The sequence below is a fragment of the Tachysurus vachellii genome, chromosome 24 (assembly GCF_030014155.1).
Source record: "Tachysurus vachellii isolate PV-2020 chromosome 24, HZAU_Pvac_v1, whole genome shotgun sequence".
NCBI lineage: Eukaryota > Metazoa > Chordata > Actinopteri > Siluriformes > Bagridae > Tachysurus > Tachysurus vachellii.
This window is the reverse complement of record NC_083483.1, coordinates 12,046,315-12,070,122: the sequence shown is the minus strand read 5'-3', so window position 1 is coordinate 12,070,122 and position 23,808 is coordinate 12,046,315. Positions and strand designations below refer to the sequence as shown.

The following is a 23,808-nucleotide window of genomic DNA, read 5'->3' as shown; positions in this document are numbered from 1 at the left end:
GAAATTACTTTAAAAAGTTCAAGCAGAAATCCAAAATCTTCAAGTTCAAGACTACAAACCCAAATACATTGTGTGTGTGTGTGTGTGTGTGTGTGTGTGTGTGTGTGTGTGTGTATGTTAGATGTGTGCTGTGGGTTATGGGGAATTGTTTATTTGAGCTGTTAAAAACCTAAGTGCCTGTGGTAAGCAGTGCTGCCAACCAATGCACGCATTTTCCATTAAGCCTCAGCTCTGGTGCTGAAATACAGCTGTGTGCGTGTTTGTGTGTGTGTGTGGGTGTGTGTGTGTGTGTGTGTGTGTGTGTCTGTGTGTGTGTCAGACAGAAACTCCAGCAGCCTCCCTGGCTAAATCCCAAACTCTAAGCCTCAACTCGAAGAAGGCAGTCAGGAAGCATCCAGGGAACCCCACAACTATTAACGTCCTTTCGCCGGTAGCTTAAAAACAACAACTGGTTTTATGTGCAGGGTAATTAAAACAACCACTACCATACGGCACGGGGTCTCACTTGACAGCGTGGCATCATGCCCTTGCCCAAGGAATGGAGCGAAACATGACGTGTAGGAAACAATGAACGAAATACTACACGTTTTTCACTCCGGCATGCAAGCTGGCGTAATGGATTTGTGCCTGACGAAGGGAGAGACCCCAGGGTGTTAACGAGATGGGCCGTTTTATGAAGTAGCTGAGCATCCTGGAGGCTACAGCAGCTGTTCCATCATTGGTTTACCATGTTATTTATACAGGTGGGGGATTTGAAATGTACTCCTTCCATCAGGCCAAGTTGACATCACACAGCAGCTGATTATCACCACAGCCTCAGCATTAAAGGGCATCCAACCTGAGTGAATTGCATAATAATATTAGTAATTAACATATAATCATCAGTCATATGTAAGATCGATTTGTAATGAAGTTCTGAGTTGATGTCTTTGGTTTAAACTCTTTAATCAATACAGTTCCCAACATTATCCACAATGCCCTTCAATGACCTGCTGATACTGATGAAAGTGGTATCACTACCACAGTGGTACATCTGATACCGGATCTCTACCTGAAAAGTGATGCAGCAGTGCTTTAATCCTTCTATCTATCCAGCTGTCTCACCTCATTACTTGTACATTTTGCTCAACTAGTTCAGCTTCAAAACCTCATCGTTGATACTAATACAGCTACCAGTGTTGACATGCTCATCATCTCAAAGATCCACTTAACCTAGGTGAGTTTCTGTTGTATCTGCAAAAGTATACAAATGGTGGGGTCACAGACTTTGGCAACAATAGCTGGAGTCCAGGGAACAAATCTGCCATGTCAGCAGTTCAGGCTGGTGGAGGTAGTTTAATGGTGTGGGGAAAGTTTTCTTTGCACACTTCAGGCCTGTTATTACCTATCTATCAATGCTTGAATGCCACAGCCTATTTGACTATTGTTGGCCATGTGCATCCCTTCTTGACCACAATTTACTTCCAACATGATAATGCGCCAACATGATAATGTCTCAGAATAGTTTTATGAACATGACAACGAGTTCACTGTAGCACTTTCAGTCACTGGATCTGAATACAATAGAACACCTTTGGGATGTGGTGGAACGTGAAATTCAGAGCATGAAAATGCACCTGAAAAATCTGCAGGAATTGCACACTAGAGCAGAATCTCAAAGGAATGTTTCCAACATCTCGTGGATTCCGTGGCATGAACAACTTGTGCTGTTTTGAGAGCAAAGTGAGGCACCACTCAGTCTTACTGAACAGTTTTACTTTTGGTGGTCCAGCTTCAGGAGGTGAAACGCCATTCTTTAAAATGCCAAATGTGTGTTTTTCTGGCACATAAAAATAACTGTCTGTGACTGACTAATGGTCTGTACAGCTGTGAATATGTATGAGAGTGCGGAGGAAACACAGTGAAAGTGTGGGGTCTTGTCTTTTCCTGTGGATCACCAGTTGGCTTTCCCCAAGTGCCCCTCCTGTTTCTCAGGGAAATGCCTGTGCTTGTAAAGAAGCAAGATCCGGGGGATCCTCACAGTTTATTTGAGCCACGGGGTGGTTGGGGGTGGTGGTGGTTTGACAAGAGGTGGTCGTCTACGTCAGACATTACTATGTATGAGAGTTTCCACTGGCAACTTAGGTTTACCTGTGTAAACAGATATAAACGTTGTTAGTTTTGGAAAAGTGAGAGATCACTTGTGGTATGTTGATCAACCAAAAGTATGAAATTGTGTTTTAGGAATAAATGACATCATGACTGCCCAACTCTGCTGCTGCAGTGATTAGTTTTAGCCATAATCTCAAACACCTAAATCACTTAATCTTAGTCTTCAGTTACTGAATATTACATCGTGGTGTGTTGTGATGGAAATATAATGGATGGAACTATGAAACAGTAAACATAAGATCTGTATAAATTCTTTCAATCTAAATCTGTCACCATTTGTTTAAAGTATGTTTATGGTCAAAATCTGAACATCTTATATTCCAAGTAATAACTTTACAAGGTGCGGGCACGTTGGCTTAGTGGTTAGCACGTTCGCCTCACACCTCCAGGGTTGGGGGTTCGATTCCCGCCTCCACCTTGTGTGTGCGGAGTTTGCATGTTCTCCCCGTGCCTCGGGGGTTTCCTCCGGGTACTCCGGTTTCCTCCCCCGGTCCAAAGACATGCATGGTAGGTTGATTGGCATCTCTGGAAAATTGTCCGTAGTGTGTGATTGCGTGAGTGATTGAGAGTGTGTGTGCCCTGCGATGGGTTGGCACTCCGTCCAGGGTGTATCCTGTCTTGATGCCCCATGACGACTGAGATAGGCACAGGCTCCCCGTGACCCGAGGTAATTCGGATAAGCGGTAGAAAATGAGTGAGTGAGAGTGAGTGAACTTTACAAGGTTCCACTTCAGAACTCAACAAGAGCCACCTTTCAAACAAGGAACGTTAGTGCCATCTGGTGGACTGATACGGTGGTCAAGAAGTCAAGCAAAATCACAAATCAGAAGACAAATTATTAAAAAAATATTTAAAAAGTGATTATAAAAATATTCCACAGTAAAAGTGGTTGATTTTTACTGGGACCATAGAATAAGTCATCTTAAAATAATCTGTAATGGTTTAATCAATTGGGACTGTATACTTTATAATGGACGAATTTGGCATATTCCAAATTACTTTTTCTTTATGTGGGACTACGGATTGGGTGGACTACAAATCTCAGGAGTCAAGATGATATAAAAGGAAGTGAAACTTGGTGACCTCTTTGTGTACCATGTGCTAAGAAAAGCTGTTTGGTGTTTTCAAGGCTGTGTAATAGCAGATGAAAAGACCAATGAACAGTATAGCAGTCTAGAACTGAACTGTAAAGTGTCCTCTTTAAACTGTAAAGAGTACAGCTGATGCATGATTGCCGTTTACGTTTACTTTTATTGAAAGCATTGATGGCTTAATGGTTATTTATTTTTTTGTTTTGTTTTATTTATCTTGGACCAACTAATGACCGGGTGTTTCCTTTACCTTATATGTGTGGTGTACTCTGTTAATGTGGGGGGGAAATAACTTGTTGTGGTTTGAGGGTATGATTTCCTTTTGCTGTGAAGTGCAGATTGAACAGGTTTTGGTTTTACTTCTAATTTGAATGTGCACTTATTTGCAGAGTAGCAACTACTATTAGATGGGCTTGGGAACCCTGTTGTCTGCAATGGTTACAAGATAGTTCTTTTTCTTTCTTTGTTTTTGTTTGTTTGTCTGATCTTTTTGATTCTTTGTGATGCTACTTCTAAATGTTGTAAAATAAACAATGTCATATTTGTAGTGGTTACCCTTAAATTTTAAGGTATCTCCTCATCCCCTTGTGGGATGATGGGGTTACATATTCCACAGTAAAAGTGGTTGATTTTTACTGGGACCATAGAGTAGGTCATTCTAAAATAATCTGTAATGGTTTAATCAATTGGGACTGTATACTTTATAATGGACGAATTTGGCATATTCCAATTTACTTTTTCTTTATGTACCCTATTTTTAATATGTAATGGATTATTAAACGTTGTTTGTCTTTTGGTTTTGTGACTTATTTTGTTTTGAGTTGTTGTGTTTTATAATTTATATTGTTTTCTGAATTGATTTTGTGTTTTATAATTTGTTATTTTGTTTTCAGGATTTGTTATTTTCTTTTCTGAATTGTTGTTGTGTTTGTTTTTTTTTGTTGTTGTTATTTTGTTTTTACTTCTTGGCCCACCAGATGACACCAATGTTCCAGATTTAAATAAAAACTCTGTCAGGGTGAGCTTTCTGCAGCTCGCTTCTAGCCCCTTTGAGTTCATTGAGTTCAGAGTACTGAGGAAACGTGCACTCCGATTATGTTATACCCGCCTAGGTGCTTTCATTTCATGCAAGCATTTCTACACTATATTGACAAAAGTTTTGGGACACGCCTCCAAATCATTGAATTCATGTGTTCCGATCACTTTCATGGCCACAGGTGTATAAAATCATGCACCTAGGCATGCAGACTGCTTCTACAAATATTTGTGAAAGAATGGGCCACTTTCAGGATCTCAGTGAATTCAATCATGGTACTGTGATAGCATGCCACCTGTGTAATATTAAATATTCCACAGTCAACTCTTAGTGGTATTATAGCATAAGTGGAAGCAATTGGGAACAACAGCAACTCAGCCACAATGTGGTAGGCCATGTAAAATCACAAAGAGGGGTCAGGGCATGCTGATGCGCACAGTGCGCAGACTTCGTGTGGCCTTCAGTGTAGCATAAGAACAGTGCATAGAGATCTTCATAGAATGGGTTTCCATGGCTGAGCAGCTGCATCCAAGCCTTACATCACTAATTGCAAAGCAAAGCACGCAGCCACTGGATTCTAGAGAAGTGGAGACATGTTCTGTGGAGTAACAAATCACACTTCTCTGTCTGGCAATCCGATGGACGAGTCTGGGTTTGGCGGGTGCCAGGAGAACAGTACTTGCCTGACTGCGCTGTGCCATGTGTAAAGTTTGGTGGAGGAGGGATGGTGTGGGTATTGTTTTTCAGTGTGGGGGTTGTTTTTCAGTGGTTGGACTTGGCCCATTAGTTCCAGTGAAAGGAACTCTTAACACTTCAGCCTACCAAGACATTTTGGACAATTTCATGCTTCCAATTATGCGGGAACAGTTAGAGGAAGTCCCCTTCCTGTTCCAACATGACTGCACACCAGTACACAAAGCAAGCAATATAGTGTATGTGTTTCTGGTGGTGGGCTAGGTGTCTTTTGCTTCCTTTTCTTCTGCAGCCAACAGCAAGCAAACACAATTTGATCATATTTACCCTTTCTTTTTATTCATTATTACCTGTATGTTGCAGCCCGACCAAGACCGAGCCATAACAACTATGAAAACAATGGTGGATTCCCATGTTAAATAAAATTTTCTGCATCTCAGTCACATATATACATACTCACACACTTTATTTCATTTAAGAGAAAGAGAGAGAGCAGGTTGTGTAAAAGAATGAGGGGGAGGGGAGACAGAAAGAGTGATATCCAGATATGTACAGCAAAATTCTTTCAGTTTCTCACTCTCTCTTTCTGTGTGTGTGTCTTGGTTTAATTTTCACTGCCAGGTTAAGGATTAATCTTTGTCGCAGTAAGCCGTAGCTAATGGTAAGAAACACTTAAAATTACATGATGAAAATGTGTAGGCATGAGAGGGAATATTTTATTAAAGTTCAGCGATATTATATAATTATTAAATTAATTTATGTGAATGTTCTGGTATGTCTGGTACAAATATGTGGTTTTGATACTTTTTTATTATTTACTGTGAAAGAAGAGAATTAAAATGATAGAACATGCCATTGTAAGGTGAGGAGCATGTTGTAATATGGCAACACATTTACTTTTACATTTACAGCATGTTGGCATACAGCTTAAACAGCTTAAAATCCTCCTCTTACAATTTAAATTGATTTAGCATTAACATACAAGATAAACTATTATGTTATTCAAGTAAACGTCCTGATTGCTTTATTATGTCATTAACTTCCTGATAATGGGAGTAACATACAGATGGGTTCTCAGTTGCTCCTGCTGGGTTTTTTTTTTCTTTCTTTGTGATAAGTCAAGTCAAGAATGTTTTATTATTATTTCTAACATATATATCTGATGCAGTACATAGTGAAATGAAACAATGTTCCTCCCCTTTTTCCCATTAACAAAAACTTCTCTTCTCTTCTCATTTTCTGGTCGTTTCTCTTGCAACAGTCATGGATTCCAAATGCCTGGAAGTAGCTGCCCTGGGAAGACCTCTGTATCCTGGCATGCTGTATGATTGCAGGAGTGACTCCTTTATTCCAGGTGCAGTTTACATCAACGTCATTTATTTACCTATTTGCAGACTAAACATTTGCAGACAAAACAAATGTTTGAAAAAATCAAGCCCAATGACTTGAAGTTTATTACCATATAGTTACTGCCTTATGGAGGCTGAAACAGGCAAATGACTATTTGATAAATTACAGTAATAAATAATAAATGTATGGGATTAAAAAATTGGATACACAAACCTACTTCAGAATTGAATTTCCATGGTGATATTATTTGCCAGCTGTGGCGTAGAGTGTATTGTGAAAGTAAGGAACAATTCACCTGGTAGTGTGAAGTTATAGGAAAAGATAAACGGGTGGTGTGATGGAGCCTGATGTTGAGAATGATGCTGAGGATGATGATGATTCAAGATTCAAGATTCAAGATTTTTATTTGTCTCATACACAATTATATAGAGCATATATAACCAGCAGTGAAATGTGAGTCAGGTCCGCTCCATGGACAGTGCAATTATTAAAGAATACAACACAGATGAAAATATACATAAATATAGCTATGAAAGAATGAAATAAAAGTAAACAATAAAAATATAAGAATAAACTATAAAAAAAGATGTATACTGTAGAATTAAATATAGAATGGAATAATGATGATACAGTTACTGTTACCACTCTAAAGCTGAATATTTTATAACCATATAATGCAACATGTTTTATTGCTCTACAGAGTTACAATTTTCATTTATTAAATTATCAACTTATAACTACATTTCATTTTGGTCATTTCCTCAGACTATATTTTTTCTATGTAGGGGAGACCGAGGTTGGTTGTCACAATTTTTACTCATGCATGAATTGCTCATCTTCAAAAAATCTTTCAGCAGTAATTCCTACATGAAATGAAAACTTGGGGTCTTGGCTTTAAATGTGTCTACTTTTTACTTTTAGAATGTATTATAACGAAGTAATTAACCATCAAATACACTCTGACACAATTACGGGGTTGGTTGTCACGAGGTATGGGGTTGGTTGTCCCTATAGAGGTTCAATAGGATTTCAGTGATAAATTGTTATCTAAAAAGATAATGTGTAACTTTTTAGTTTTTGAAGCTAGAAACTGCAAATAAGTTTTAATATGAATACCACCCCTATGATAGTTATTATGTAATCTCTCAGCTGCTGTTCTTGGTGACCGTTGAAAATCTGCCGATTTTTTTTCTATAGCCAACTGGCACTGAGGAAGTGGTAGCTCCACCCTGGATGTCATCATTTGACATTTTCTGGCAGTAACGGGTCAATGTCCTGTAGTTAATATCAAATTCTTTAGCTGTGCTACGTATGCTTTTGCCTTCTACCTTCACCTGCCTGACAGCCAAAAGCATAATGTCTGCTGGTGTTCTGCCCCCGTCTGTCTTTCTCTTGAAGTTCCTGACCATTCTACCAACAAAGACACAATATATCACTGTCTGCACATTCTCAGTTGAAAAAACAATTTCTAATACTTGAGGGGTTGGTTGTCACATGTGACAACCAACCTTGCAAGCTATGAGACAACCATCCCCAACTGACTTCTTGACAAACATACTAAGCTAGCTGCCACATGGCTTTTACTTGATAGCTAAAATATGACTCAAAATAAAGCTGCTACTTTTGGCTTTTTAATGAGTGTTTTGTTTTTGGATGACTAATATCCTATAAGCTCTCAACACAAAAACAACACCAACATGAAAATTTACTCTGACCTATGAAAATAAAAAATTGTCTCCTCACCTCAGTGTTTTGTGTCTACTCAGCAAAATTACAGTACAAGTGCAAATGAGTAAGCTATCAAAGGCTGACAGATTGATAACATAATTTTACCACAGCGCCATCTAGTGTGTCTGGAATAAGCAATGTGACAACCAACCCGTGAGACAACCAGCCCCGGTCTCCCCTATCATCAGAAATATTTGTAAAGTAGCTCTCATTTCTCATCACTTTCCTCTTTCAGGTGTTACTTTATGGGACAAGAAAGCATTGCGAGATGACATTGATGTTCATCAGAAGCTTAAAACACAAATGAATTCAACAGCCTCTGATACTCTCAGTGATAAGGCAAACCTTCTGGATATGAGCGCTTCCCTTAAAGCCAGTTTCCTAAGTGGATTGGTGGAGGTTGGAGGATCGGCCAAGTACCTGCAAGATACCAAATCTTCAGCACGTCAGTCCAGAGTTACTATGCAGTACAGCCAGACAACAACATTTGAACAGCTCACTATGAAGGAGCTCGGTAATATCACCTACCCACAAGTATTTGACCAGAAAACAGCCACTCATGTAGTTACAGCTGTACTGTATGGAGCTCAGGTTTTCATGGTGTTTGATTATACAAGAGCAGAAAATGAGAACAAACAGGAAATTGAAGGAAACCTTCATGCAGTGGTCAAGAAGATCCCTTCCTTTTCCATTGATGGGCAAGCATCCCTTAATATGACTGAAGATGAAAAAAAAATGGCTGAGAATATTAGCATCAAATTTTATGGTGACATTAAACTTGAAGAAAACCCCACCACATACAATGAAGCCGTGAACGTGTACAAGAAGGTGCCTGATCTGATGAAGCAACAAGGTAAAGGTGTGCCTCTGACAGTGTGGCTGTATCCTCTCAATCTTTTGGATGATAAGGCTGCAAAGTTGGTGAGAGAAATCAGTTTAAACCAGGTGTGTAAAACAGAAAGTTTGCTAGAGGAACTCGGTGAAATGGAGAGAATATGCAATGATTTGATCAAGAGACAAATAACAGATGATTTCCCTGATCTAAAAGACAGGTTGCTAAAGTTTCAGGCATTACACAGAAAGTATACAAGTTTGTTAAAGAAGGCACTATGCAGAGTGCTACCAGCTATTCGTGATGGTACACAAGAGGACAAGACACTGGGGGACATCCTGAGCATCCATGACTCATCACCCTTCAATGTAAGCAACATGAACAAATGGTTAGATGACATTACAACTGAATTAAATATTCTGAGCTCCTATACAGTTGGGCTGAAGGACATCACAGTTGTGAAATCATCAGGGTCACTCAAATCTATCTGCCTTCATCCTGATGTTGATGTGGTGGTATGTTTGTCATTTACATCTCTAAAGCATGATGACTCCTACCTAGCAGCTCTACAGGACTTTAACAAATCTGAAGAATTTAAAATGTTGGGGCAAACAAGTGAGAGAGATTCCATTCTCCAAGCAGCACAGCCTTGGTTCACTTCTCCTGACATTTGTACAAGGATGAGGCAGAATCTTTCTCTCTTTTCCTCCTTTTTAAAGGCCAATAAAAATGAGAAGAGAATCAAATTCGTCATTGCCTCCATATCTGATCCCAGCAATCCAGGAACCTCCATCCAACTTTATCAGAATGGCTCTCTGACAGATCCTAAGTTCCAGCCTGTATCCATCTCTGTCCCCTTCACCTTTCAAGGGAAGCTCACGGTCACAGTAGACCAATGGGTCAGTCAGTATATATATATTCCTTGTATTACAATGCAGATCAGACTAATCAGACTGTCCTAATACACAAATATGGATAAAGAAAAAAATCATAAAGAAACAAATAATTATTATTTGTGTGCAACATGTAAACATGTATTTTCATGTATTTATTTTGCACAAAATGTCTTTTGCCACAGAACTTCTCCATGCCTTCTCTCATTACTGAACTAAGGACTGAAATAATGACCACTATCGGCATGTCACGATGGTCTCCAGCTACTATCAAGTCAGAGGTTACAAATATTGTCAACAATCCCGTGAGTAACAAAAGTTCAAAATGAAACCGTTAAATTACATAAAACACACAGAATTTAAGAAATTCATTAATTATTCATTATAAAATGCACTAGTGACAAACCTGGTAGACTGACATTTACAGGTACATTTTTTTTTTTTTTAAAGACTTTTTAAAGTCCTTTTTACTTAAATAAATACACAAATGATGTATCTACATGTCTTGCTGGGTACTAGTCTTAAAAAAGAAGATTTAATATTGTGTATAATAAGGTCACTTTCAGATAACTTGTGAGTGTGTGTTTGATTTCTATAAAAACATTCATCCCCTATCCATTTATACAATATGCTTACACTCCACAGACCATTCCTTACACTGAGAAAATCCCTGAAGGGCTGAGAGAAGGAAAAGCTTTGTACTTCCAAGGGGCTGTTTTTTCAAACGGTCAATCGTATGTATTTACTTTATTTATCCACTTTATGTATTCACTTTATTTAATGTTAGTACCAGAAACACTAATACACTATTAGTAGATGTATTCTACTAATACGTTAGTAGATTTTAGACATTTAATACATTTAGAGCAGGCACCCTTATACAGAGCAATTTACATTTATTTATTTATTAATATAACTGAGGGATTAGGGCCTTGATCGAGGGCCCAGCAGCAGAAGCTTGGTGGACCTGGTATTCAAATTCATAACCTTCCATTCATTAGGCCTTAATTGCATTACTTTAATTTGACATGGATTTTCTACTTTTTACAAACAGGTTTATCTTGGATTTTGAAACCGATGAGGGAGACATCGCTTTTCACTTTAGGCCCATGTTCAATGAATATATTTGCTGCAACAGTTATGTGAATAAAAACTGGCAGTGTGAAGAACGTACAGCGTGTAACATTTCCAAAGGATCAGCATTTGACATTTTTGTTGTGATCAAAACAGCAGGCTATGAGGTATGGGAATTAAAAGAATAAGAGAATGCACATAATGTAAATGTGTTTAAAAGAATTACCTACACTGTCTGTTCTTTCCAGGTGTATGTAAATTGTCAGAAGTCTTTCCTGTTCAATCATCGCATACCAATGGCCAAAGTGAACGCAGTTATGATTCGTGGAGATGTCAAAATGAACACTGTTGGTATTGTTGCAGTAAGTTGGATGCATAGTAATATTAGTATTTTTCAGATTATTTGTTTTTAAAGTTCTTTTATTTCCTTTATTTAGGACCTTTATTTTACACATGAAAAGACTAAAAAATATTTTACATCCTTTCACTGACAAACTTAATTATATTTGTTAAATATGAACAAATGTAGAAATTGATGTCTGTATTACACTCAAAGGTTGGAACAGAGGCATTTTTATTTTAATTATACTTTTTAGAAGTTCTATTTTATTTTTATTTTTAGTGCTTTGTGCTGTTTTTAGTTGAGGTACATTTCTGTGATTGACCCCTTATTGAAGTTTAGCCATACAAACACGTTTCAAAAGTATTTATCCGTTGGTTTGAATTTGTATACCTCTGCTGTCTCAAGAACTGGAGCCAATCTACGTTTGGTAAGGAACTAAACACTGGCATCTCATGCACCAAGCTTTCAGACATCCAGTCTAATGTGCCACATCCAGTCTGCAACCCTGTGAGTAACATCATTTAATTTCAAAATGAATGAATAAGCCAAAAGATTGTATTTTTATACAAATCACATACTAATACTAATACTACATACTATACTACTAATTCACATACTATACTAATCACATGATTAGAGATTTATTGTTATAACATGAATGACGCTTTAATTCAACAGAGCAAGCCGTATTTGAGATCAATCCCTGGAGGCTTGAGACCTGGTCTGGCTTTCTTCTTCCAAGGGGTTGTTCCATCAGATTGTGAACGGTATGTTAAATGCATATTCATTTCATGACAGTTTGAATGAAAGGCAATATGGAATAGGTTAGTGTGAAATTTCTCCAGAGACACAGTCAAATAACTGTTAAAACAAATTCTTATAGCTTTTCAATAAATTTGAAGACCGGCCTGTCTGACGAAGATGACATCGCTTTCCACTTCAACCCCCGTATGTCCTCTGTGGTCATTAATAGCCGCAGGAATGGGACATGGGACCAGAATTGGGTGGAGACACCAGGAGGCCCATTTGTCTGTGGAGCAGTTTTTGATATCATCGTGGTTATTAAACCAGAATGCTATGAGGTGTGATATTATGGGGAAAAGAAATAAGAGGGTAAATACTTTAATAATTTGTTTTAATAAGCTTAAACTTTATTTGTTCAGGTGATGGTGAATGGCCAGGTGTCCTACACGTTCGAGCACCGTATACCGGTGGACAAAGTGTCTACACTTAACATTGATGGAGACGTCTTCATGAACCGCTTTGCCCTTACTGAAGTAGGTCATATTTATTATTTTTTTTAATAGTTAGAGTCTTTAATAAATAGGGTCTAAACAGTATAAAACTAAACAAACATCCCCAGAATAGTGTGGACTCAGTAAAGGCTTAGTAATGTCAGTGATTAACCATGTGATATGTTTAGCTACATCCAGCCTGCATCAGGAATGTTAAGAGATGCTTTCTTTTTTTTTAATAGGTGGATGTGAAAGTCACCGTCACCAATCCTGCCAATATCTGAGACTTTGCAACTGCTCCATAATCTCTGCCTGTTTTTTATTTTTATTTTTTTTTTTTATATTCTGTATACAGTATCAAAAGAATAACACAGTTTGTGGACATGGTATGTCTAATTTTATTAATCAATCTTTTTTCCCTACTGAGCATTCTTATGTGATTTTTCTTGCTTATTATTGTTAGAAACAATTTCTATATATTCTTTGTTATAGTTATTATACCTTTGTTACAGTAAATGATACAGGTCATTTGTATTAGCTGTCTAGATAAAGACATCCTTGAAGCATTAATTAGCATTAGCACATTAGAGCATTTAGTTCATGGCTAACACACAGAAAATTTGTAGGATTTCTGTTTCAAATGATGAGATGTGTACTCTGTCAAAAGACATATCCTTTTAGTTAGATCCATTTTACATTAAAGAGGAACTGACAACTAAATATGAAACTCTGTCCACTTCCACCTTGTATTTGGTGTTAGAATGGAGGGATTATTTTTTTATTATTATTAAAAGAACAATTAACTAGTAAACTAGTTGTTCTAATAGTAGTTCTCAACTAAAATTGCTAAACCTCTGTTTCACTGAATTTATGTTTATAGTGATGTAATTCCTTATATCACCTGTAGAGAGCGCTCATTGCTCATTTCTAAAAGCATGGTCCACGTGCAGTATTGTAAAGAATAACTGTTTTGACTAATTATACCTCTTACCCTAATGTATTATGGTGTGTTTTATGACTTGCTTGCTTTGTTATTACAAACTGATAAACTATTTACTTCATTAAAGCATTTCAACAATGTACTGATTATAAATATAATAATTCTAATCACCACTGCATTAGTCAGTAAAACGCCCTTTTTAAAGTGCACCATTTGATTAATGTGTAGCTTTGTTGTGAATTTAGAAAATCATGACATGACTTAAGGAACAGGGGCAAATAAATCAGCATGTGCTTTAATTATTTGTTTTTTTTTTCTTCTTTATTTTATGGCTCAAAATAAATTAATCATGTGTCAAATAAAAAACTGATTTATGGCTTCTTCCTTAAAGGTATCATAAAATATCATATAAAATGAGAAGAGAGAGAGAGCACTAATGAACAGAAATGTGATCACAGGATCACAATTCACAATAATTCACTGGCTACATTAGGTTTACATGTGTACACCGATATAAACAGTGTTATTTGTGACAAAGTAAGAGATCACTTGTGGTATGTTGATCAGCCAAAAGTACAAAATTGTGTTTTAGAAATTAAATGACATCATGACTGCCCAACTCTGCTGCTGCAGTGATTAGTTTCAGCCATAATCTAAAACACCTAAATCACTTAATCTTAGTCTTCAGTTACTGAATAATACATCATGGTGTGTTGTGATGGAAATATGACAGATGGAACCATTAAACGGTAAACATAAGATCTGTATAAATTTTTCACGTCTAAATCTGTCTGCGGTTGTTTAAATATGTTTTTGGTTAACATCTGAAACTCTTAGAATTGATTATTTTCCAAGAAAAAAGTTTAAAAGGTTCCACTTCAGAATTCAGATTGTCACGGAACGTCGGCGCCATCTGGTGGCTTTTGTAGAGAATAAAACTATTTTCGGTTCAGGTCGTGAAATAATTAGTGCGGGGAAAAGTGTAAATATGTAGATGATTTGATTTTATTTGATTGATTTACAATTCGATTTTAAATAGCGTGGCCCTCACAGCATATAGCCACTGTGTGTGTGTGTGTGGAGAGAGAGAGAGAGAGAGAGAGAGAGAGAGAGAGAGACGCCTCTGCTTTAGTTTTGTTTTAACAGGTCAGATAATCTGTGATCTCTGGATCCTTTAATCAACGGTAAGAAACACTATTAATATTACGTGATGAAAGCATATAGACGTGTGGGTTTGGATTAAAGCTAATTAAATCATACTGTAGCGGCCCCTTAGTTCCAAAGAATAAGGCTGAGAGTTTTTCACTGATGCTTGAACGATTATTTTTGAGGCAATAAACCTTTTCTTTGCATCGGTCTGCATTAACAGTTTCCATGCATCCTTTCTTACTTCTCTTACTTACTCCTTTCTTGCAGTGTATTAAACTTTACGATTCACACTTCATTGCACCGTAAAACTAACTACAGAAAGACAAATAACAAAAAATAAACAACATTATCACATTAACATAAACATCATAAACAAATACATAACCACAATATAAATCTGTTTAGAACATATCACTGTAATATTTAGAACCACGTGCAGAGTTCAATCTGCCTTAATCAGAGTTTATCGTCACAAATACCTATAAATGAACATGAACTATATCACAACATACCTCGTTCCGCACTCCTAAGAGGAAACTAAACCATTAATATGTGAACTTATCTATCGTTCTCTCTGCATTTTGAGCATCTGCTAACATGTGAACATTGTGCTACAAATCATTGACCTCTGACCTAATTTTCCCCAACATTGCTATATTGCCCTGTAATGATGGCTTAAAGAGAGGGAAGGGGGCGGTCATTACAAATACTCTGCATTGTTTTGTTTTTTTTTATTATTAATATATTTTTTATATAATATTATTATTACTATTATTTTTTTCATTAATATACTTAATAATTAACCGATTTACCTATATTCAGTCGGAATATTTCTAAACTGAAATTTTACGGCTTTTATTCGAAAAGGGGGAAAAAAATCACTTCATTGTTGCTGTAGTCATTTTTATGACATAGTCATGGGTTCCTGCTGCATGCTATTAGCTGCCTGGGGAGAATCACCACCCGTCATGATGTATGAATGTGGCAGTGACTCCTTCATTCCAGGTAGAGTTTATATGATTGTCAGTGTTTCCTCATTAGTCTAGTTAACGTTAGGATCCTGATTATTTGTTCAATATCAGTGGCTTTGATTTGATGAGCTACATCCTGTACAGTTCTGCTCATAACAGAATTTGTAAAATCTTTAATTTCAGGATTTTCTTTCAGTGATTATGAAGCTATTTATTGTCATATGTGCATTTCTATGTATTATAATACTCATAATAATAACTGAAATAACACAAATGGCATATTTAGGGACTGAATAGACATTAGCCAGGATGTTATCTATTCATGATTATGGATTAACAGTAAAAGCCAGGAAGTGCAAGACAAGCATTTTCAAATGGTGTAACTTTAGAAGATCCTAAAGTCTAGGCATGCTGCCAGTGGTTAGTGAGAGCAGTCTGGCCTGCAATATTGCAAACATACAGTATGGGTGTATACATACAGCTCTATGAAAGGTCCTAAGCACCTACATTTTTTTTATCACAGATTTATACTGCACTATTTTTATGTACAATATCATTATATTTTCCAAACATTACCTTTGCAGCAGTAAAACATAATAGTACTAAAACAATGGGGGAAGCAGGCCACTGAGTCACCTTCAGTCATAAACAACAATTCTCAGCAGACACAGCAACCTACAAACACGGCCACAATGATCTACACTCCCCGCAACACACACACACACACACACACACACACACACACACACACACACACACACACACACAAACAAGCAGATAGACAACAACACAGTAGCATGATTAATGGCTTCCATATCATCAAGAAACTGAGGAAAATATGCACATATTTTGCAATGTGGCCATTGGGTCTGGGAGGAAATGGGTGACTGAATGGGACCAGGTGCATTGGGATGTGGACAGCAGCACCACATTTCCTGCAGGTTTCTGGGAAGCTTGGCTTGACCAAAACACCAGAGTCATCGTTCAAAATACGAACGCTGGCGCCATCTGGTGGCATTATATTTTATCTGTTGTAGAAATAAAAGTATATTTACGGGGAAATAAATGAGGCATAGGTCACGAAAAAATTACTGCGAAGAAAATTGTAAATATGTAGAACATTTTATTTTATTGATTTACAATTTGATTTTAAATACTGTGATCTTAGCTACTGTGTGTGTGTGTGTGTGTGTGTGTGTGTGTGTGTGTGTGTGTGTGTGTGTGAGAGAGAGAGAGAGAGGGAGAGAGAGAGAGAGAGAGAGAGACGCGCCTTTGTTTTAGTTTTGTTTTAAGATAATCTGTGATCTCTGGATCATTTAATCAATGGTAAGAAACGCTCTTTTTATTACGTGATGAAAGCGTATAGACATGAGTGTGTTTGGATTTAAGTTTAATAAATAAAACTCTGCATTTTTTGTAATAGGAAATGTGAATGTCTACAATTAATTCTAATAAACTTAAAGATTATAAACATATATTAATTATACTATACTTAATAATAACCCGACTTCCCTATATTCAGTCATTATTTCTAAACTGACATTTTAATGCGAAAAAAAAATCACTTCACTGTTGCTGTAATCATTATTATGACATACAGTACATGTAGTAATAGGTTCCTGCTGCATGCTATTAGCTGCCTGGGGAGAATCACCACCCGTCATGATGGATGAATGTGGCAGTGACTCCTTCATTCCAGGTAGAGTTTATATGATTGTCAGTGTTTCCTCATTAGTCTAGTTAACGTTAGGATCCTGATGTTTTCTTCAATCCCAGTGTCTTTGATTTGATGAGCTACATCCTGTACAGTTCTGCTCATAACAGAATTTGTAAAATCTTTAATTTCAGGATTTTCTTTAGTGATTTTGAAGCTATTTATTGTCATATGTGCATCTCTATGTATTATAATACTCATTATAATAACTGAAATAACACAAATGGGGGAGTGAGGATGTGGAAAAGGAGATGTGGTGGCCTAGTGGTTAAGGTGTTAGACTGCCAATTGGAAGGTTGTGAGTTTGTATCCCACACCCACCATGCTGCTACCGCTGGACCACTGAGCAAGACCCTTAACCCTCAGTTGCTCATTTGTCTAAAAATGATATAAAATTGTAAGTTGCTTTGCATTAGGACTTCTGTAATAAATGTAAATTTATGGATTGGATAGACATTAGCCAGGATGTTATCTATATATGATTAAGGATTAACAATAAAAACCAGAAAGTGCTAAACAAACATTTTCAAATGGTGTAACTTTAGATGATCCTAAAGTCTATGCATGCTGCCAGTGGTTAAGTGAGAGCAGTCTGGCCTGAAATATTGTGAACAAATAGTATGGATGTATACATACAGCTCTATGAAAACACTAAGGCACCTACAGATTTATTCTGCACTATTTTTATGTACAAAATAATTTTATTTTCCAAACATTATTTTTGCAACAAAAAAATTAAATGGTACTAAAACATGCTGCTGAGTCACCTTCAGTCACAAACTCCATTTCCCAGCAGCCAACAAACATGGCCACAATGATCTACACACACACCCACACGCACACATATACACACACACACACACACACACACACACACACACACACACACACACACACCAACAAACAAACAAAAAACACACAAGCAGATAGACAGTAGCACAATAGCATGATTAAAGACATAGCATGATATCCATATCATCAAAAAAACTGAGAAAAAGAGTGTACTGTAACTGGATATAGCTTGCGTTTGTTGCCAAAATGCTGGAAAAGGGTGGCCCCATCCTGGACTTAGAGGCATCCATTTTCACAACAAATGGCCTGGTTGGGTCTGAGGCTATAGGACTGTGGCTGAGGTGAAGGCCTTGAAGTATAAAGATGCAAATGAGTGAATATGTGTGTATAGTGGCCTGTGATACACCCATCCATTTCTGCCTCACTATCCTAGCACTAAGGACCTGATGATGATCCTGTTCAGGATAAAACCAAAAGTGAGAGACATAACAACTCATCACTTTCAGATACATCATACAATAGCTGTATTGAGCACATTACACTTAATTACTGAACTTTTGTAGCACTTCCACAAGATTTTTGAAATTCAAAAGATATTTCCCACATTATCTTAACTTTCATTTTCTCTTCTCTTTTCATTTTCTGGTATTTTCTCTTGCAGCAGCCATGGATTCCAGATGTATGGAAATAGCTGCCCTGGGAAGACCTCTGTATCCTGGCATGTTGTATGATTGCCGGAGCGACTTCTTTATTCCAGGTGCAGTTTACATAAATGTCATTCAATTTGCAGACAAAAGATGGTGGACAGTAATAATACCTCAGAAAAGTTTGAAACAAATCAAACCTAATGACTTGAATTTTATTACCATATAGTCACTGCCATATGGGGACTGAAACAGGCAAATGATTATTTGATTCATTATTACATAATAAAAATATAAAATTACATGAACTGGAAAAAGTACAGACACACAAGCATACTTCAGGATTGCATTTTCATGGTGATATTAATTGCCAGCTGTGGCTTAGAGTGTATTGTTAAAGTAAGGAAGAATTCACCTGGTAGTGAGATGTTATAGGAAAAAATGTTGTGATGGAGGGTGGTGTGATAGAGCCTGATGTTGATGATGATGATGATGATGATGATGATTACAGTTCCTCTAAAGCTGAATATTTTTTAATATTTAATAACCATATGATGCTAAATGTTTTATTGTTCTACAAAGTAACAATTTTCATTTATTAACCTCTCCATTAATAATTACAATTAATTTTACTCAGTTCATGTTATCAGTTATTAGCAGCTACTTCTTTCATCAGCCATATATATATCATCAGAAATATTTGTAAAACAGTTGTCATTTCTCATCAATTTCCTGTTTCAGGTGTTACTTTATGGGATAAAAATGCATTGAGTGATGACCTTGATGTGCATCAGAAGCCTAAAACACATCTGAAATTTGCAGCCTCTGATAGTCTCAGTGATAAGGCAAACCTCCTAGACATAAGCGCTTCCCTTAAAGCCAGTTTCTTATGTGGATTGGTGGAGGTTGAAGGATCGGCCAAGTACCTGCAAGATACCAGATCTTCAGCACATCAGTCCAGAGTTACTATGCAGTACAGCCAGACAACAACATTTGAACAGCTCACTATGAAAGAGCTCAGTAATATCACCTACCCACAAGTATTTGATCACAAAACAGCCACTCATGTAGTTACAGCTGTACTGTATGGAGCTCAGGTTTTCATGGTGTTTGATTATAAGAGTACAGAAAATGAGTGCAAACAGAAAATTGAAGGAAACCTTCATGCAGTGGTCAAGAAAATCCCTGTCATTTCCATTGAGGGGCAAGCATCGCTTAACATGACTGAAGATGAAAAAAAAATGGCTGAGAATATTAGTGTCACATTTTATGGTGACATTAAACTTCAAGAAAACCCCACCACATATAAGGATGCCCTGGAAGTGTACAAGAAGGTGCCTGATCTGATGAAGCAACAAGGTAAAGGTGTACCTCTGACAGTGTGGCTGTATCCTCTCAATCTTTTGGACGATAAGGCTGCAAAGTTGGTGAGAGAAATCAATTTGAGCCTGTTGTGTGAAACAGAAAGTTGGCTGGAGGAACTCTGTGAAATGGAGAGAATATGCAATGATTTGATCAAAAGACAAATAACAGATGATTTCCCTGATCTAAAAGACAGGTTGCTAAAGTTTCAGGCATTACACAGAAATTATACAAGTTTGTTAAAGAAGGCACTATGCAGAGTGCTGCCAGCTATTCGTGCTGGGACACAAGAGGACAAGGCACTGGGGGACATCCTGAGCATCCATTACACACCACCCTTCAATATAAGCATCATGAACAAATGGCTAGATGACATTACAACTGAATTAAATATTCTGAGCTCCTATACAGTTGGGTTAAAGGACATCACAGTTGTGAAATCATCAGGGTCACTCAATTCCATCTGTTTTCATCCTGATGTTGATGTGGTGGTATGTTTGTCATTTACATCTCTAAATCATGATGACTCCTACCTAGCAGCTCTACAGGACTTTGTCAAATCTGAAGGATTTACAATGTTGGGGCAAACAAGTGAGAGAGATTCCATTCTCCAAGCAGCACAGCCTTGGTTCATTTCTCCTGACATTTCTGCAATCATGAAGCAGAATCTTTCTCTCTTTACCTCTTTTTTAAATGCCAATAAAAATGAGAAGAGAATCAAATTCATCATTGCCTCCATATCTGATCCCAGCAATCCAGGATCCTCCATCCAACTTTATCAGAATGGTTCTCTGACAGATCCTAGTTTCCAGCCTGTATCCAAACCTCCCAAACCTGAAGTGGAGACCAGTGATGGGAAAGTCACCCTGAAGCTTTCAAAATCCCCAACTGGAGAGACTTTACACTTCAGAGTTGAGTACAGGATGACACCTTCAAATGATTCAGCAGCTGATGTTGAGGAATGGACAGTCATAGACACGTCAAATGCACAGAACACCTTCACATTGACTGGACTAAAGCCAACAGAACAATACTGGGTCCGATACAGAGCTGTTAGTGATGTGGGAGTGAGTGAAGCCAGCGACTCTGTCCCCTTCACCTTTCAAGGGAAGCTCACTGTCACAGTAGACCAATGGGTCAGTTACAATGATAATTATATATAATTCTTGTTCATGTATATATGGGTTTAGTTTAATCTATAAAAGCTATATGCAAAATTAGATTAAGAAATTTTATAAAATCTAGCCTTTGATACAGTAAATTTATCATTATACAGTATAATTTTCAATTTTTTTAATAAGAATAAAGTTATGAAATTGCAATACATTTTTAATTCATAGTATTTCAATGTAGTTTGGATGTTCTACTACACAGATTTCTCTCATTTATAAATAAATAAATAAATCATCAATAGTTGATTAGTGAGCAACATGTAAACATGTATTTTCATTTATTTATGTTGCATATAATGTCTTTTCCCACAGAACTTCTCTATACCCAAACTCATTAATGAACTCAGGACTGAAATAATGACCACTATCGGCATGTCACGATGGTCTCCATCTACTATCAAGTCAGAGGTTACAAATATTGTCAACAAACCTGTGAGTAACAACATGTCAGTATGATACTTATATTCTTTACAAAGAGGTTCAATTTAATTAACTTGAGTTTTTATGTTTTCAATAAAATCATTTTATCACCAATCTATGTAAACAATCCATATTTACAATCTCATATTTACACTCACCACAGATCATTCCTTACACCGGGGGAATCCCTGGAGGACTGAGAGAAGGAATGGCTTTGTACCTCCAAGGGGTTGTTTTGGCAAACAGTTTGTATGTATTTATATTATTAATTACATTCCATACAAAATAATTAAAGTTTTTCAGTAATGGAAATTTAATCTAATAAGACATGATTATTATTTATTGTTATGTATTTACTCTGATGTGATGTTTTTACCTTTTACACACAGATGGGGTTTGAATTTTCCAACCAACTTGAAATTTTCAACTGATTACAATGGCGATTGCATCCGTTTTAATTTCAGTTTTTGGCCACTTGATTTATTCATTCGACGTGCTTGCCATACCTGTAGATTGACCAAAGGATCAGCCTTTGACATGTTTTTTGTGAGAAACACAGAAGGCTATGAGGTATGAGAATTAAAAGTATAAAACAATGCACATAATATAATAATAATATAAAACATACAGTGTTTGTTATCTCCAGATGTATGTGAATGGGCAGAAGTGTCCGGAGCTCGTACCTCACAGACAAGTGGAGAATATAACTACACTTCAAATTTCTGGACGTGTCATAATGAACACTGTTGGTATTGTTGCAGTAAGTTTACACAGTCACCTTAGAAACTACAATTCACATACAATCACTACTGCTCATGCACAAGGTACAGCAATTTAAAGCAGTAGCTGCAGAGCTCTCAAGTATCACGCATTGAACGTGACAGTCACTCATTTGGGTCTTTTGTCACGCTCCCACCACACATTGTATTTCTCACACAGAAAAACACACTATTTATAATATATTTAATATGCCGCAGTGCCCAAAATGTATCAGATAATCAGCATCAGTTTTTCATGAGTGTCTGTAACTTAGCCAACAGTTTTACAGCCTGTTCACTAACAACACCTGCTCAGAACAAATAGTCTAGGCCCCTGGTTCCTTTTTTGAAAGGTGACTGGATTGAACCAATTTGGGAGGCTATCATAAAAAATATTTTACATCCTTTCACTGACAAACTTAATTATATTTGTTAAATATGAACAAATGTAGAAATTGATGTCTGTATTACACTCAGAAAAATTGGAACAGAGGCATTTTTATTTTAATTATACTTTTTAGAAGTTCTATTTTATTTTTATTTTTAGTGCTTTGTGCTGTTTTTAGTTGAGGTACATTTCTGTGATTGACCCCTTATTGAAGTTTAGCCATACAAACACGTTTCAAAAGTATTTATACGTTGGTTTGAATTTGTATACCTCTGCTGTCTCAAGAACTGGAGCCAATCTACATTTGGTAAGGAACTAAACACTGGCATCTCACGCACCAAGCTTTCAGACATCCAGTCTAATGTCCCACATCCAGTCTGCAACCCTGTGAGTAACATCATTTAATTTCAAAATGAATGAATAAGCCAAAAGATTGTATTTTTATGGTAATCTCATGTTTAGAGATTTATTGTTATAACATGAATGACGCTTTAATTCAACAGAGCAAGCAGTATTTGAGATCAATCCCTGGAGGCTTGAGACCTGGTCTGGCTTTCTTCTTCCAAGGGGTTGTTCCATCAGATTGTGAACGGTATGTTAAATGCATATTCATTTCATGACCGTTTGAATGAAAGGCAATATGGAATAGATTAGTTTTGTACAGTCAAATAACTGTCAAAACAAATTCTTTCAGCTTTTCAATAAATTTGAAGACCGGCCTGTCTGACGAAGATGACATCGCTTTCCACTTCAACCCTCGTATGTCCTCTGTGGTCCTTAATAGCCGCAGGAATGGGACATGGGACCAGAATTGGGTGGAGACACCAGGAGGCCCATTTGTCTGTGGAGCAGTTTTTGATATCATCATGGTCATTACCCCAGAATGCTATGAGGTGTGATATTATGGGGAAAAGAAATGAAGGTAAATACTGTAATATTTTGTTTTAAATAAGCTTAAACTTTATTTGTTCAGGTGATGGTAAATGGCCATGTGCGCTACACGTTCGAGCATCGTATACCGGTGGACAAAGTGACTACACTTAACATTAAAGGAGACGTCTTCATGAACAGC

At 37.0% G+C, this 23,808-nt stretch overlaps 2 protein-coding genes and 1 long non-coding RNA gene across 5 annotated transcripts in view; all 3 read left to right on the top strand.

Moving 5' to 3' along the window:
- Positions 1–5,520: 5,520 nt before the first annotated feature.
- The window catches only part of LOC132839846 (cytolytic toxin-alpha-like), a 19,327-nt gene continuing 1,039 nt past the window's right edge, over positions 5,521–23,808 (top strand). The window contains exons 1-12 of one of the 3 annotated variants that reach the window (XM_060861042.1): positions 5,521–5,632; positions 6,233–6,325; positions 8,285–9,780; positions 9,960–10,079; positions 10,420–10,508; positions 10,829–11,015; positions 11,097–11,210; positions 11,597–11,698; positions 11,870–11,958; positions 12,075–12,273; positions 12,355–12,468; positions 12,669–13,665. In XM_060861042.1, coding sequence (XP_060717025.1) covers positions 6,235–6,325; positions 8,285–9,780; positions 9,960–10,079; positions 10,420–10,508; positions 10,829–11,015; positions 11,097–11,210; positions 11,597–11,698; positions 11,870–11,958; positions 12,075–12,273; positions 12,355–12,468; positions 12,669–12,710 — 2,643 coding nt within the window. In that variant the 5' untranslated portion in view covers positions 5,521–5,632; positions 6,233–6,234 and the 3' untranslated portion in view covers positions 12,711–13,665. Of the gene's footprint in view, positions 5,633–6,232; positions 6,326–8,284; positions 9,781–9,959; positions 10,080–10,419; positions 10,509–10,828; positions 11,016–11,096; positions 11,211–11,596; positions 11,699–11,869; positions 11,959–12,074; positions 12,274–12,354; positions 12,469–12,668; positions 13,666–23,021; positions 23,175–23,808 lie in introns of those variants that run through there. The other 2 variants (XM_060861041.1, XM_060861043.1) reach the window with 2 other exon arrangements.
- LOC132839849 (neoverrucotoxin subunit beta-like) lies at positions 5,590–22,460 on the top strand. Its single transcript, XM_060861048.1, has 7 exons — positions 5,590–5,632; positions 18,654–18,749; positions 19,378–21,134; positions 21,483–21,602; positions 21,754–21,839; positions 21,980–22,160; positions 22,237–22,460. The coding sequence occupies exons 2-7, from the start codon at positions 18,659–18,661 to the stop codon at positions 22,426–22,428; spliced, it is 2,427 nt and encodes an 808-aa protein (XP_060717031.1). The 5' UTR covers positions 5,590–5,632; positions 18,654–18,658; the 3' UTR covers positions 22,429–22,460.
- On the top strand, positions 16,785–18,498 carry LOC132839678 (uncharacterized). Its single transcript, XR_009647751.1, has 3 exons — positions 16,785–16,812; positions 17,087–17,185; positions 18,426–18,498. It is a non-coding gene; the product is annotated as an uncharacterized LOC132839678 (long non-coding RNA).

What these genes read in the sequence shown, in the direction of transcription:
- LOC132839849 (XM_060861048.1), top strand. Translation starts at nt 18,659, where the DNA reads ATGGATTCCAGATGTATGGAAATAGCTGCCCTGGGAAGACCTCTGTAT. An exon ending in CTGTCACAGTAGACCAATGG is followed by an intron (nt 21,135 to 21,482) that starts GTCAGTTACAAT and finishes CTTTTCCCACAG; the next exon opens with AACTTCTCTATACCCAAACT. An exon ending in CAAATATTGTCAACAAACCT is followed by an intron (nt 21,603 to 21,753) that starts GTGAGTAACAAC and finishes CACTCACCACAG; the next exon opens with ATCATTCCTTACACCGGGGG.